Raw genomic sequence first — 15,622 nt, 5'->3', positions numbered from 1 at the left:
AATAAGCTAATTTAATGATCATGGCTGTATATTCCATACGCATGTAGGTGTCCATCTGCAGACAAATCAAAAAAGCTGCAAAATTCCCAAAGATAACTGCAAACAATTTTGCAATCTCATAAAGACAATCAGAGTGCTCATGCAGTTTTTTTGTAAGACATAATATTACATTTTAAAATAATGTCAGCTACTTATTGTCCACTTAATTAATTTAATTCTAATTAGCTTTAAAAGGTAAGTCACAATACATGCATTTAATGTCCATTATTTGGGCGTATAAGTGAGCATACATGGTACAATTAGGGAAAAATATTGAAAAGATGAATTAATTTATATATCATTTTATAATTTCATCACTGAGAACCCTTATAGATGCTTCAGTCATAGTTGTGGCAGAAAGGTTATTTAACTTGCTTACAAAACTAAGTTATATTTGGGATATAGAACAAAAAGAATGTAAATTAATTATCTTTAAATAAATGATTTGTTAAACAATATATATTGTCTTCTTAATTCTTTAAATAACCTTCACTCCCATACTAAAATACCCCATACTGCTCTGTTATCTGTTAAGCTCTTTGCATAAGCTGAATATTAATTGACTTTATTACCAACTTTAAAAAGTAAGTTGCATGAGCTATTTTTCTGAACAAAAGCAGAACAATCCCAAATGTATGTTAATTTTATAGTCATAAAAAAGTTCAAAGACAGACGTGAATATAAATATTGTTGTAATACAACCTGGACATAAATTCAATCAAACAATTTTACAGTATTTTCATTAGGGAAATTGTCCAAATAGCTGTGATCTTTTTATATGAACAATTCTTATCACAGTTTTAGAAGAAAAACAATTGGTCATTTAACATAGTTGGAACAAATATTTAAACTTTGATTGTACAGTAGGACTATAAAAGGAAAACAAGACTTTTTATTACCCTTAGGAAAAACCTAAAATACCCTTCAAATGCAAAAGTTTAACATTAATTTATTTTGTAGCAAACTTTAAACAGTAATTATCATGAAACATATTCCCGTAAAGTGACCAAATTCTGACAAAATACTGAAAATATAGCTAGATTTATTTTTTAATCTGATTTATCAAAAGATCTTACCGATTTTGCTAGTTCATCATGAAGGACATTCTACTATCCATTAGGTTTTATAGTCTCATAAACAGTTGCAGCAAAACATTTTTAACTTAACATATTTAGAAAAAATATTTATCTATGTGTATAAAATAAACAATGAAGAGAATCAGAATTAATATTACATCTGAAAAAAGTTTCATAAAAAAAACATTAAAAAAGGTATTGTCTACAAAATTCTCAAAATAGACTTGACACCAGTAAAATTAATAACTAGTATCATACTGAAATAATATTATTGTAGATTCATGCTAAAGCAGATTTTTCTTTTTCAATTCTAAATTCAAAGTGATATGAATTGTTTTAGTAGGGATTTAAAATAAAAATACAAGCAGATATTCAACAAAACTAAGTATTTTAAGTAACAAATAATAAGTAATACCTTAAGAAAGCAAACAATTCTGAGATTTCAAAGTGAAGGACATTTTTCTGCTGTCCAGGTAGTTTTATAGTCTTGTTGCAATTGTAGCAGAAATGCCGTTTTTATTTTACACGCTAAAGGAAAAATAGTTTAGGTTCAGCGTTTAGTTCCATATAGAAAGTTGACCTGTTAAGAGAGTGTTATCTTGAAAATCTTTTTTTAAAAACACTAAACTTGTGTTATTTATCTCCTGATTATTGACCTAAAAATATCATAATAGTGACTTAATATCAAAAAAGTTTAATGTGAAATCTGAATATTAATTTATTTTGATAACTAACTTCAGAAAGTAAGTCACCTGAAGCATTTAAATTCTTGGGGGAAGGGGAAATGAGCAGATCTATCACAAACATACTTTATGATATTATGACAGGTCCTCTCAGGCAGCTTTCAGACATCTTCAGATGAAACACAAAGACACAATGGAAAGCCTTCCTCTTTGCTTGTCAATGCAACCTGAAGGCACTAAATTAAGATTTAGATGAGCAAATGCGAAATTCAAAAAACAGATGTCAGACTATTCGCAGAGCGCCTCCTCCAGTCTGAGATGGTGGCCTTTGTCGCCGATAAATTCTCCGTTGGAAGATAATGCACAAGTTGGAATTCGATATTCCGGTATCAGCGACGGTATTTACAGATAGACGGCGCCGCGAATAAACAGGCATTATTCGTGCCGCAAATGTATGCGCGAACTTCAAATGATGGATAAATGAAAAAATAAATAGGAAAGCCTTAACATAACAGTTATATTTTTGAAATCTAAATGGAGCGAGTGTGTTGAAGAAGAGCCAGGAGGCATTAAGGCTGAAACTGCAAACCAAGGAGTAAATCGACTTAATGCCATCACATTTCCACCCCATTCATGCCTAAGAAAAGGGTTCGGGAAAGAGATTAGGTTATATATCTGCTGTCAGGGACTGAAGAGACCAAGTAGAGAACTTCACCTAAACAGGCCGATGATCAAACAGACATGCTTTAACAGACATGCTTCATAATCTCATCCGTTATTGTCCCCCCCCCCTCTCTTCTTCTCGCTGCCTCGACAACAGGTTCAGTGGCAAATCTGAGACAGGGGCAGATTAAACGTGTGATGAAATGTCTGAGAAATATGTGAGAATGCGCAATGCAAGAACGCTTGATTTTCTACCCACATGACGAACATAATCACTATTAGTAACACATATCTACATAAATATGATAATTCAAAATTTAGACACATTCATTGGGTTCAGATTGGAAATCAGAAGCATCTGATGGCATAGTTTTATGGATAATTACTGCCACAGAGATAATGCAGCATGTGAAAGGAAGGCTTTGAGGTATCTCCACTCGCTGGGAAGAGGAGAGTGCGTAGGTTTCAGTTGTGCGTCTGAGCTGTACCCAAAAGGCAAATGTGTGGAAAGTTTGGTGACAAGCATCCAGGCGTGCGGTTAACAAGATTGCATCTGGTGAGCAGAAAGTGGAGGATATAGCCGCTACTGTGTGCTTAAAGAGCAAATTATTTTCACATTAAGTTCAATGGCGTCAGTAATCCGCCCAAATATAGACACAACTATTTCATTTCCAGTGAGAAAAATAATTATTCAAATACCCTGTAGTGCAAATCCCCTTAATTTAGTGCATGACACAGTTTTTTTTTTTTTTTGATTTCCCACCGCCGAACAAAACGCAAAAGAATCCCGGCACAACATTAAAATCTGTTGTTTTATTCGGTAATCTGGCTGCTTACTGACAAGAAAATAATCAATACAAATAGTTCTGAAGTGTCTGAAAATAGACGGGCGATTTAAACTGTAACTAACAGCCATGCATTTTCCAGCTGCATTGCAGTGTTGAGGAAATGACACCAGCTTTGATGGGCTGTATAGCTTTTGAGATGAGCCTCTTTATGCCGCTTGCAGTTCCATTATGGCTTTGTTCGAAAGCTTGTTTACCTGCTGATAACATACACTGGTGGATTCAGGAGCACCGATCCAAAATCTGCTGCCAAAGTCACTCAAGTCTCATTGTACTGCGGGAGGGGAAGAATGAAATGTTTATGCGGAGGGGAATGCAAATGCTAAATGTGAAATCAAACTATGGGACCAATAAGGGATCAGAATAACTTTGCCAGGTTTTATTTTTAGCCCGGTTGCAAGAGTCGCTTTGTGGAACACTCTTCACTTTAGCCTCTGTGCATCTGCGCGCTTTGGTTTCTCACTCAGACGTAGAAACGTTATTCAAGCGAGCGCTAAAACTGTGTGATTATTTCCAAAAAAACACACACACACACATAAAAAAAACAAAAAAAAAACTGGTTCGGCAGAACAATCTTCCACCCCGCTTTGGATTAGACAAAAAAAGATCCAAACCGACTGAAGACAGCCTGAATACGGTCCTGTTTTTCTGTGATAGCGCTTGATATCAAATCACCAGCAGATCAAAAACCGGTCATCCAGTCTCATTATTGTACATCACTGAAATATTTTTGGATTTCACTGTTAGGGGGAGAGAGAAAAAAAAAACTATGGTCTCAGGTCAGAGGAATATCCCTTTAGTTTGCATATTAAAGGGGAGCCGATAGACCCCTGTTAGCCACGCATCCCCGTGCAGGCAGGTCTCCAGGGGGCCAGCACGGCCCCACAGACGGGAAACTAGGGGGCCAGGTGACCCTGTCTCTGAGGTTAGCAGGAAACACTAAAGAGGGATGGGCAGGGAGCTGAGGAGCCACTGAGTGCGACTGTGCAAGGCTGGTGATGGCAGCTGTCAATGGTTTGGAAGGAGAAGCAGACAGATTGTGCGTTCTGTTGGTGCAGCCAGTTCGCCACCTGGCAGGCTTTTCCTTGTTAGAACTTCTTGCTGTTTCTGTTCTCATCAGAGGAATGATTTTCCTCTTATCCTCTGTGTTCAGGGGAAGTTAAATTTGTTAAAATGTTTAAAGATGTTTAGTTAAATTGTTCAAAGTGCGTTCTGTGCGTTGCATCAAGCTGCTGCTGCTCATCGCGCCGTGTTCCAAATGCTATACGCAAGGTTCCCAGGCATACCTTTCTTTGTCTAATTAACTAATTAACTGCTCATTCAAGGGATCCCACTGTAGTCTTGACCCCGCATTACATTATCTATGAGTTTTTTTTGAAGGGGTAGGATTTGCTTAGAAAATAATCTTTAACTTTCCAATCCCATCATAGCCCTAAATACTGCTCCATGTTGTTTGGTTGTTATGACAAAAAAAAAATGCAAGCAGAAAGCATGAATAGCTTAAAAGTACATTTCAAAAATCACATTTGGCAGTCAGTCCATGTTCCAACAGGATTAAAAAAAAAAAAAGTCTTTCATTTGATATAAATATATGCAAAGAGAGTGGTGTGGTGATCTGGGTGCCAGAGGTGGCGCTTTACTCTGGATATTCTGGCTTGGGCCTGTAAGGGACATAAATTAACATGAATTAACACATGCATGCAATAAGAAAATAATTAATTCAAGTTATCAGTCACCTTTTCCATTCCAGGAATCTGATTGACAAGATAAAGTAATGTGCAAACTGCTTTTCAAAGCTAACAGCCTGGAGCACCCCTCCTATTAGTTAGTCATTCCCTCAGTATCACACCCGGAATCTGTCATTTCACAATTTTCTCCTATAATGCATATGTGCCGCTCTCACCACTCCACTACAGCAACTGCCATCTAACAAGTTGACACAGAGAATGATACAATTCACGTCCAGTATTCAGTTCCATATACAGCAAGCATCTGAGGCAGACGGGTCAAGAATATGGTACATTCTGTTCCCTCTCAAAATTGCTTTTCAGGACTCTCGAGGAGCTGGTTAAACATCCCGTTTTTTCCTCTAAATGCGTAAGAAAGATTTTAAACTCCTTTGACTTGAGTTGGTTGTGTTGAAATCGTGTAATGTTATCTTTAACAAGCTTTAACTCCGTCTAGTCTTTTTTTTTTAAATATTTACATAAATCTCCCTCTCCCTCTATTGTAAACAGCCTTACAATAGATACACGTTTTTTTTTTTTTTTTTTATGTCGGACGCAAAATCTCATACTAAGATACGCAGAAAAATACAGCCTTTACTAGGGCTGCGGCACATTTATTCTGTAGGGAAAATATTCCCACATTAAGGAACAAATGTTTTTGACCAAAAACACAGTTGTTGCAAATATCAGCATCTCTTACAATTACTTTGAAATTGAATAACTGGAAATATTTCTAATTTATCATTTACATTTTTAGATCTATCAGCGTTAAGGGGAGTGGCGGCCTTGTGGTTAGAGAGCAGGATGCTTGCATCCCGCAGAGCTCCGAGGTTCCTGGTTTGACTCCCTCAGACTGCCACTCTGTGTCCATGAGCAAGGCGGAGGATGCTCCCCGGGGATCACGCAGGGGCAGCCCACTGCTCACTAAGGTACGGGGGGGTCAGGAGAAACCACGTCGGGGTTCCAAGATGATGCAAATTTCTGACTTTATAATGTCAGAGAAATACTTGTTTGAATATAACAAAATTTGCCTTTAATAATGTAAAATAAAAATAATTTTTTTCTTGCCAATATATAAAATTAATCTCAAAATTGCAGTTTTATTTTGTTAAGACTTACTTTTCCATGGCCAATGATTTATTTTCTTCAATATACAATGGTCCCAATCCAAATTTTCTTGTGAATAATGTAATAATATTAGGTGTACAACAATAAAGAACATTATGAGAATTAGGTCATTATATTATGAGAATAAAGTTGGAATATTACAAGACTAAAGTCATGCAGTCGTTTGCACAATCGTTTCAAAGTCCCAACACTAACAATACATGGATTCTGATGTGATAAAACGATTTAGTATTTTCTTATTTGTGAAACTGATACCGAAGTATAACTTTACAAGATGGTATACATTCGTCATACTAACATGGTGAGGAAGAGTGCGCTTTGTTGTAAGAGTTCTCATAAAATTAATACTTTATTAATTTGTTCATGTAATTTCCAAAAACAAAAAAACAAAAAAACAAAAGAAAAAGCCTGCACTAAAAGGGGGTCTCCGGTCTCTGGCACTGGTATTTTGGGGGTTGCAGGTTGAAAACTTTGGTAATGCCTGGAATGTATGTTGCAATGACAATAGAGATGATTATCATAAGTATAATAAGTATTCCACAACTTCCAGTTTCACAAGCAAATAAACAGGTCATAATACTTTTTCAAAACAGGAATGACTAAAGAACATGCCAGTCAATTGAGCCAGATGTATGTTGATCACAATGAGGAAATAAATGGATACAAAAAACTTTCTGACTAAACGCAATAATAAGCTATTTAAAACAAGCAGAACTTTGACAAACACGGCTGGATGAGGAACCAACTTTTATGTGACCATCACACACAGCGAGGACTTCAGGTCACCAATTCAAAGCTGTTTCTTTTAGGATGTTGCACACATCTTTGTAAGTGTTGCCAATAACTGGTGCATACCAAAAACAATTTTTTTATTGTCTGGTTTAGATCTTCTGCCAAGCATCTCTTCTCCCAAGGAGTCCTGGTCATGAAGACAGCATTGCTATAAAAGTCTAAAAGTAGAAGAAAAGATTATATATATATATATATATATATATATATATATATATATATATATATATATATATATATATATATATATATATATATATATATATATATTATTCTTTTAATCTCTTATTTGTTTTTCTTCTCAAGAGTAAATGTTCATACTTAATGTCTGATGGCTGTGAGCATGTGAAGCCATAGTCACATTCCTTTCCTTTGTGCAAACAATCTTGGCCAATGAAGCTGATTCTGAACAAGAATAATAATGAAGAAACAAAGCATTTACAGAAATTAATCCTAAATAAAAAGAATAGGTATAGGCTCAGTATTTAAAACCGTCGCAACTAATCCAACATAATTCATTAACAATAAAAGACCAAAATAACACATTTGTGTCTTTCTTTAAGGAGACCCTTAGAAATCTGAAGAGGGGGAAGTGTCCAAAGATGGATTACTTTAAAATAAGGGGCCACTAACATTACCGATACTTTTAAATGCTAGTTTGGCATCATAAATGCTAGTCTGATATGAGAACATGTCTGAAATAAAAGTCGGTAAATTACCTAATGAATGTAAAATGCCTTCAACGTCCACACATCAGTTATGACAGGAGGTGAACATGACTAATTTTTCAAACTTTTACTTTTCCCTGAAACTGGTTCTTAATGTTGGATTTGAATACCTAATGGGGAGGGGGGAGGGGGGGGGGGGGTCTTGTGTGAGTTTGGACACAAACCTTTAGCGCACAAATTAGTCCTGCCAGGTTTCACAGCTTTACGGAGATCCAGCAGGTACAGAACGAGGTGTGATTATTGAAGTCTTTTTGGTATATTTTCATGAATTGGCATGTTTTTTAATGTAAACACATTACTTCTCTCTCCTAAAATATACCAAGCTGTTTGGTGTGTAGAAACAATTTGTTGTCAGATGTTTTCATCTTCTATCAGTGTTACTTGCTTATTTAAGTCGTAAACACTCGATCACGGGGGGAATTATGTCCAAAAAGTTGGATGTTACCAACAGTGTGGCTTTATCTAAAACACTGAAATATATACATGTATTAGCTGCTGATATGCCTATATATATGAAGCTTTCAGAATACGGGTGAGGTGGTGGATGGAGAGTCTGGAACAACAGCCGTGCAACAGCAAACAAAAGACTAATTACATTTAATGGACAGTGTAGGGGCAACCAGATAAACACAAATAAAATTCAGATGGCACAACGTGTCATCAGCACAACATTAGCCGAATCAACTTATTTACAAAATCATCATCAGTGTATGGTGCACAGCATGTTTTGTATCCCGGTTATTATTATTATTGTCATTATATATTTTAACGGTCCTTCTACAGCTAATATTCAATAAAAGATGTAAAAAAAAAAAAAAAAAATGTGATCACCAGAACTGCTGGGAATGAAAATGAAAGTTGAAGTTAGTTGTTAACTTGGTGAGTCATTTACCATGATGCATTTTGTCAGGCAGATTCGGTTTGGTTTATTTCAAGCCTCTTCGGGTTTAGTTGACTTCAGGTGAAGTAGTCGGCTTAGATAGTTAGTAGCAAGGTAGTTATTTTATGTCAGGCTGTGTTTAGCTCTATACAAATGAAAATAGGCTTTAGTTTTTCATAAAGTGACTGTTTTATTTAATTTTTTTAAATTTTTTTTTAGATGTTTCAACATCTGAGGTAGAAAAAGGCTTTCACTCAACGCAGCAGACATGTCTGACGATGGGAATAAATGGGACAAAAATTCTCCAGAAGAGGACAGAGTGCACAACAGTGGCTCTGTTGCCTGAATGTGGTGTCAGCCGGTCCCAGTCCCCGCGGCTCTCACCGCGCGCTGTTCAGGCCCGACGGGAAGCTGACTGCAGCTCAGGACATGGCCTCGTTTGTTCACGGTTCCCCCCCCCACCCCACCCCTCCCGCCTCCCCAACCCCACCCGTCTGAAAAGAGTTATGCTGTCAGTTTTGAATGGACAGCGTTTTTCTTTGTGTGGCCGATCAAAACAGAGGGCAAAGTTAGTCAGCAAGTTGCATAGCTCCTGCATTCTGGTTCTTCGAGCCTCTTTTGTATGAAGTTTAGCACAATGTTTTACACTGTGTTCGACCTGAATGGCACGCTGGAGGTAGGAGCACTTTTGCAACCTACAAAACAGAAAAGGGTAGAAAGCGTTTTTGTGTTATCTGATTGTTCTCAGTCATGTTTCTGTGGTACGGCGGAATAAATGTAATGACTAAAGGGGAGGAGGGGGGGTGGGGAGGGTGGTGGCGGGTGGGGGGGTTAAAAATCTGGGCTATAATGCAGAACATTACAAAGTGCAGGATTTCTGAAATATTTATATGCTTTTATCTGATCTATTTCCTAACCACAAGGTATTTGCCTGAGAATTCCTGGCACTTTTCATATTACCTGAAGGCAAATGGTGTATAGATTTATACAAGTTATTTACAACAACAGCCAGCCATTTCTCTGGAAACTAGGCTGCAGATCAAAGGATTGTTTTGATCTCTACTTAGCATATTTGTTTAACCTAGCCAGTGATTCTGAAAAGTGCACAAGCTTTTTGGTGATATGCAGAGCACCCTTTATCCGTCTTTTTCTTCTGTTAGCTGCGGATTTAAGTACTTTCTGTATTTAGGAGACAACTGGATTTGCCAGCTTTTGAAATTTAGTTGCCCACTGCTAGCAGTCTTGGCACTCAGAAATAGATAACTAGGTATGTTCCTCTGCTAATCCTGATCGGCCTTGTAATAGTATTTGTGGACTGTAGAGCACTCAATTAGGGCATAATGTGCTATTTTTATTTCCTTTAAGTTGGATTAAATGTGAAAACATGTTGGGTATTTTTTTTTCTATTTCCATCCACTGTTTACTGTGTTTTTGTACTTTGCAAAGTATTGTTTCATACAGTTTCAATCAGCACGAGCCTCTCAGCACTGAATTGAAAAATGTCAGGAGAGGAAAACAATGTCCAAGCGCTCTCTAACAAAAAGATGCCAGGGCAATCAGGAAATTTTCTGGAATGCTTAAGAGAATGCATATGCACACAATGCCCTAATTCTCTTTTACTTTGGGTTTGGGAAAGATGAGCCCAGGTTTACGGGGAGCCAAAAAAGGGGGCAGATGGCTCACAAGAGGGATAAACCTGGGAAGTCATGCTGTAAATGTGTTTTACAGAAAACAATGAAAGGAGCGGACAAAGCGATTGTGGCAAAGTCCTTTGGAAAATGGAAAAGCAGCTCTCTAAGGTCCAGGACCATGGAGAAGCCGGATGAGCCGTCCGAGGAGAGTAAGGAGGCGAGCCTTTCCAACTGCACCTGTGAAGACCCCCAACTCGCCAAGAAACCAGTTGGTAAAGAGAACCTCATTTCTTATTTCCAGTTCAGCTACACTACCGAATCACCTGGCTTTTTTTTTTTTTCTCTTTCCCTGGCAATTTCAATTATTACTGTGGTGACTTGTTTTTTTTTTTTATATATATATTTATTTTTTGCTTTGACTCTTTGGCCTGCCATATCCGGTGAACAAACAAACCACATTGTTGGGCAGGAGAATTCCTTTTGAGAGAAAGTGTGTCTCCGATGATACAGTGTTGCCAGAAAAAGACAAAGCGAAAAATAGCAAACACAAAAACAGTCACAGGTGCATGGGAAAAAGAGAGGAGCGAGTGAATGGTCACTGCGGTCCCCAGGAGGTCTTTCAGTGTTAGCCAGTGCGGTGGGTGGACTTCTGACAAGGACGCTGGTTTGCAGCCAGGTGGAGTGTGTAACTGAGAATGCTCCTGTTTATTCCTTTCACATGCTAATGTGGCTCCTGTGCGACTTAGAAGCGGCAAAAAGTTTTTCTTGGAGCGAGCATTTTTGTTGCTCTTGTATCACAGCAGTGGTCTGATTCAAAGACTCAGCACTCCTTTTTATATGCGTTTGGGACTGTGCCAGGGAGGGAGAGAGATACACTAACTGTGGTGTACATAAAGGCATAAAAATGCATTGGTTGAATATTCGAAAAGTGCCAACAGGTGCAACCATTTAACCTTTCAAACAAGATCATGGCATAATTGTGTTAAAAGTATAATTAAATAGTGCAGGACTTTACGCCATAGGCGTTGCCAGACCTATTATTGAGGCACATGACTCAGGATATATCTTCTGTGTCCCTGTAAAATTTAAAAGTTAACAAAAATCTGCACCTGTCTGCAGCAATGTGCCAAAGGTTTGTCCAGGAATAAGGAAACATTAAAGAAAAAATGCACAATACTGCTCCCCAAGTTAAGACTTCATTATGAAGCAAGGAGTATTTATAAAAAAGGCTTTATAAAAGTGCTGAACATATAGGAAGTTCTGCTTTCACATGTCCAAACCTGTTGTCAGAGATAACCAATAATTTTGTTTTACCTGTAAATGGGAATTATATTTTACAAAACCTCCTGTTGTAGTAAAGACGAATTGGAGCTTTTTATTTAGATCAGGAATTCATTAGGAAAGAAGGTAAATTATAATGTTAATAGTATTGCTCTGTTCCACTGTCATGTTTGGAACACATCGATAATACCAGACTATTACACAAAATGTTTGCTAGTGAAATATGATTGGGAATTTTCTGTTGTAGGCATGGAAAGAGCAGGCTGTCTCATGCTCTGCTGAATTCTTGTTTATTATAGAAGGATCTGTGTATAGTTGTTTAGTTTTTTCTCTGGTGGTCGGTTAAGGTGCGACAACATTGTGAGGTAAGGGTCCATCCCCTAATGAGCTCCTAGTTTATGTAATAAAAGAACACATGGAGGGCTTGTGATAGATGGAAAATAATAGATGGGTTATCTATCTATCTATCTATCTATCTATCTATCTATCTATCTATCTATCTATCTATCTATCTATCTATCTATCTATCTATCTATCTATCTATCTATCTATCTATCTATCTATCTATCTATCTATCTATCTATCTATCTATCTATCTATCTATCTATCTATCTATCTATCTCTATATATATATATAGATAAATAGATAGATATAAATAAATAGATATAAATAGATAGATACATAGATATATAATGGATTTTATATATAAATCCAAATGTATACACAGAGACCAAAGTTCTTTACGAAACAACCCACAAATATAAATAGCATCAAGTTCAGTAATATTGTTAAAAACGGTGTAGGTAAATAACCAGAAAAAATATCAACAAACAGCAACATCCACTTGAGAAATAAAAAAACACAGACAGACAGACAGACAGACAGACAGACAGACAGATAGATAGATAGATAGATAGATAGATAGATAGATAGATAGATAGATAGATAGATAGATAGATAGATAGATAGATAGATAGATAGATAGTGATATTCAATAAATTACAATAATATTGTATTTATTTCAGCAACTTGATTTACTAACTGAAATACATTGTTATGTTATGAAATACATTGTTGTAATTAATCTACACACTGTAGATTGATTACACAAGCCTTTATTTCCATTAGTTATTATGACATTTAAAATTACTCAGCTGACCTAATTAAAAAACAATTCAAACAGAAATCTGGGCTTGATGGAAAGTATGTCAAATACCCTAATAAAGGTTTTTCTTTCCAAAAAGTATTTTAATCTCACAAATGAGCCTCACTGGAATGTATATTCTAGTTAACTGTATATGACCTTAAACATATACAGTGCAATTAGGCATGGGTCGGTTTTAGAATGTATTGGTATGATCAAATACACAATCTGGCAACTTCAAAACACTCTCGCGACCAGCACAATCCCCAAGCTGTCTGCCTCAGTAACACAGTGATAGAAATGTTTCACTAATGCCTGACGCTAATGCCAGCTCTAACTTTACCTCGAACTTTTAGCAAATATCAATGGGTGGTGCTCCCATAGACGCGATGAGTCTGTTGCCTCCTCTGCCTGCCACAGTCTGCAAGCACATTCAGCATGTAGGGGAATCTTCTTCCTCCAAGCTGTTGTTGTCCGTCTTTTTATGGTGGTAGAAGTATAATTTTAAATGGGGGAATGGTTTGGGATGCTCACCTCCTTAAGCCATAATAGAACCTCAGCAGGGGGGGGGGTGTGTGTGTATATATATATATATATATATATATATATATATAAAACAGGCTAGCCTCTTTTTGTCCAGGCCTTCTAAATCATTCTAAATGTGACAACAGCACCCCCTGCTGTTTAGTCTATACCTGCGGATAGTAGTATGACGAATAATCTTAATAAACTGAAAATATTTTCTTATTCAAAGGGGCCCATATCAGCAAACATTTAAAAACCACTGCTTCATAGTAAGTTTATTTAGAAATTCATCTTTATTAAGTCTGTGTTAATTTTAACTTATGCTTCATTCTCACATTCTTACACTACCCAGTACTATTGAAATCACAAAAACAAATATTTCAAAATGATGTTTTAGCTTAAACTGACTGTAAAACTTAGTTTTAGTTTAGTATTTAGTTTGTTTGTTGTTTAGTTATTCTTGGGTTAAAGAGACGTTCTACTGATTCTGTACACAGTGTAATTTTATCTCCTGGGTAAATACGTCAAAAGAACAAAAACACCTGGCCTTTCGCAGGTAGTACTGAAAAACCGCATGTGAACCAGAGGAAATGCTCCCCTATGTGGACAAAATCAGTATAGTGGGCTATCTGAGTGAAATAAAAATGCGATGTAATGCTTAAAGGTTAAAGGTGAATCCATACAAATTTGCCAATACAATTGTTTGTCATGATGTGGTGTCTGTATCCCTGTATCCTTACAGTACATACGCTGCATTGTTAGTATACGGTATAATTGAGAAGCACACTAAAGTAATATGGCCTCACACCAGGGGTCTTTCCGTACCTTGTTGTGCACAATCTGTAAACAGCTTCAAAGGCATTGCATCTGCCATCTGCACTTCTAGGAACTCTTCTGCATAGCCATTAAAACAAGCTGTCTCAAAGGACATCATTCGTATTTCAGCCTCAACCCTGAATTACTGTGTGTTCATTATAATTATAAGGGAGGAGTGTTGCCAGGCTAGTCCACAGAATGCCAGGTGCACACTTCCATAATCTACCATTTTAAACAACTCCGAGCATCAACAACAGTATCTCCATGCTATTCAGCCATTAGTCCTCACTGGCTTTTATGCTGAAACTCCACATCAGTCAGTTGAGCAAATATTTTTTTTTGTCTGTGTGTGTGTGTGTGTGTGTGTTTGTGTGTGTGCAGTAAAAAGACATGCGGGGAAGAAAGTGCAACACTTTGTTGTGTTCCATTTTCCTAAGCCTGCTTAGGTTATGTGACTGAGCCATGCTGCTGTGTGAAATTTTTATCCCGATACTGGCACTGGATCCTTGTGAGGGAGTCTTGTAAAATAGGTTTACTTAGCGCCTTTGCTGGCATTTTCCGAAGATAGCAAATGCACACACACTGTCCATGATCGGATTAACTGTTCTACAAAAATGATGTAACTCTTTGTCTTTCTTGTGTGGCATAGGTTTCTCTGCTTAAGTTTAGTGGTCATCCGCAGGAGAATAGACACACTTGAAATCCAGTCACAGCATTATAATCCACATATTACAAATATAACAGTTGACAGGCTTGGTTAATCGCTCTTTGTCACACAAATGTGATGTGTGGCTGCCCAAAGTGAATCACTCTCCCCCCAAAAATTTGATTTTTTTTTTTTTCTTCAGATGTACTCCCTGAAACAAAACCAACAACCCGTAATTAACACAAATTCTGATTTGTAAGGCATTTAATTTTGAACTTTGCCTGGTGTTTCTCTGTCATGTCGTGATTTAAATCGCATGTGATAAGTGTGAAATATTTTTTTTTAAGCATCCGATATAGTATAAAACATGCAATGCCAAGTACACAGAGAGGAGGCATTTGCACCTGAGGACATGTAAGCTATTCATTCAGAGCCACAAGGTGTGTCAAGACTAAATGTAAATTGCGCAAATTATGAGAGAAATCAGTTGAAAAATCTCCCCGAATCTCACTTATTTACATTTTAATTACGACTATTACTTATTCTTATTTTTCTTTGGATGTGACCAAAGCGAGCCCAGTCCCCCCCCCCCCCCCCCCCCCTCTCTACACTAGAAAGAAGAGGCAAAATGACTGCTTTTCCACTGGAGGTTTAGATGCTTGTTTATCACTTTTAAATACCATCATCTTTGCTGAAATCCCCTCTCAAAAGAACCTTTCACTTGCTGGAATAAATTCAAATTAAAATTTAAATCCCTCTTTGCATTTCTTCAGCCTTTTTTAAAATAGCTCCCTCCTTTTAGAAAGCTGTTTATGTAGTGATCTGCTCATAATCCAGTTTGTTTCTCAACAGCGCAAAAAACACAGAAATCGTATTATCACTATCTTGGAGAGATGATGCGAGAAATCGGGAAGTATAAATGTCTGGATCTGTGGAAGTTTTCAAAGTTTGAAAGCTGGAGGAAGAAAAAAAAAATCCTCTCAATAATCTGGTCTGTAACACTGCAATTTGACTTGCAAA

At 36.9% G+C, this 15,622-nt stretch overlaps 1 protein-coding gene across 3 annotated transcripts in view; it reads left to right on the top strand.

Moving 5' to 3' along the window:
- The first annotated feature begins 9,165 nt into the window (after positions 1-9,165).
- st18 (ST18 C2H2C-type zinc finger transcription factor) overlaps positions 9,166-15,622 on the top strand; it is a 50,811-nt gene continuing 44,354 nt past the window's right edge. For 2 of the 3 annotated variants that reach the window (XM_036138277.1, XM_036138276.1), the window contains exons 1-2: positions 9,166-9,234; positions 10,287-10,461. In XM_036138277.1, the coding sequence (XP_035994170.1) occupies positions 9,181-9,234; positions 10,287-10,461 (229 nt within the window). In that variant the 5' untranslated portion in view covers positions 9,166-9,180. The remainder of the gene's footprint in view (positions 9,235-10,286; positions 10,462-15,622) is intronic. The other variant, XM_036138278.1, reaches the window with a different exon arrangement.

Source organism: Fundulus heteroclitus, chromosome 6, assembly GCF_011125445.2.
Source record: "Fundulus heteroclitus isolate FHET01 chromosome 6, MU-UCD_Fhet_4.1, whole genome shotgun sequence".
In the NCBI taxonomy this organism is placed as follows: Eukaryota; Metazoa; Chordata; class Actinopteri; order Cyprinodontiformes; family Fundulidae; genus Fundulus; species Fundulus heteroclitus.
Note: the sequence above shows the minus strand (reverse complement) of the source record. Positions and strands in the feature narration are given on the sequence as shown.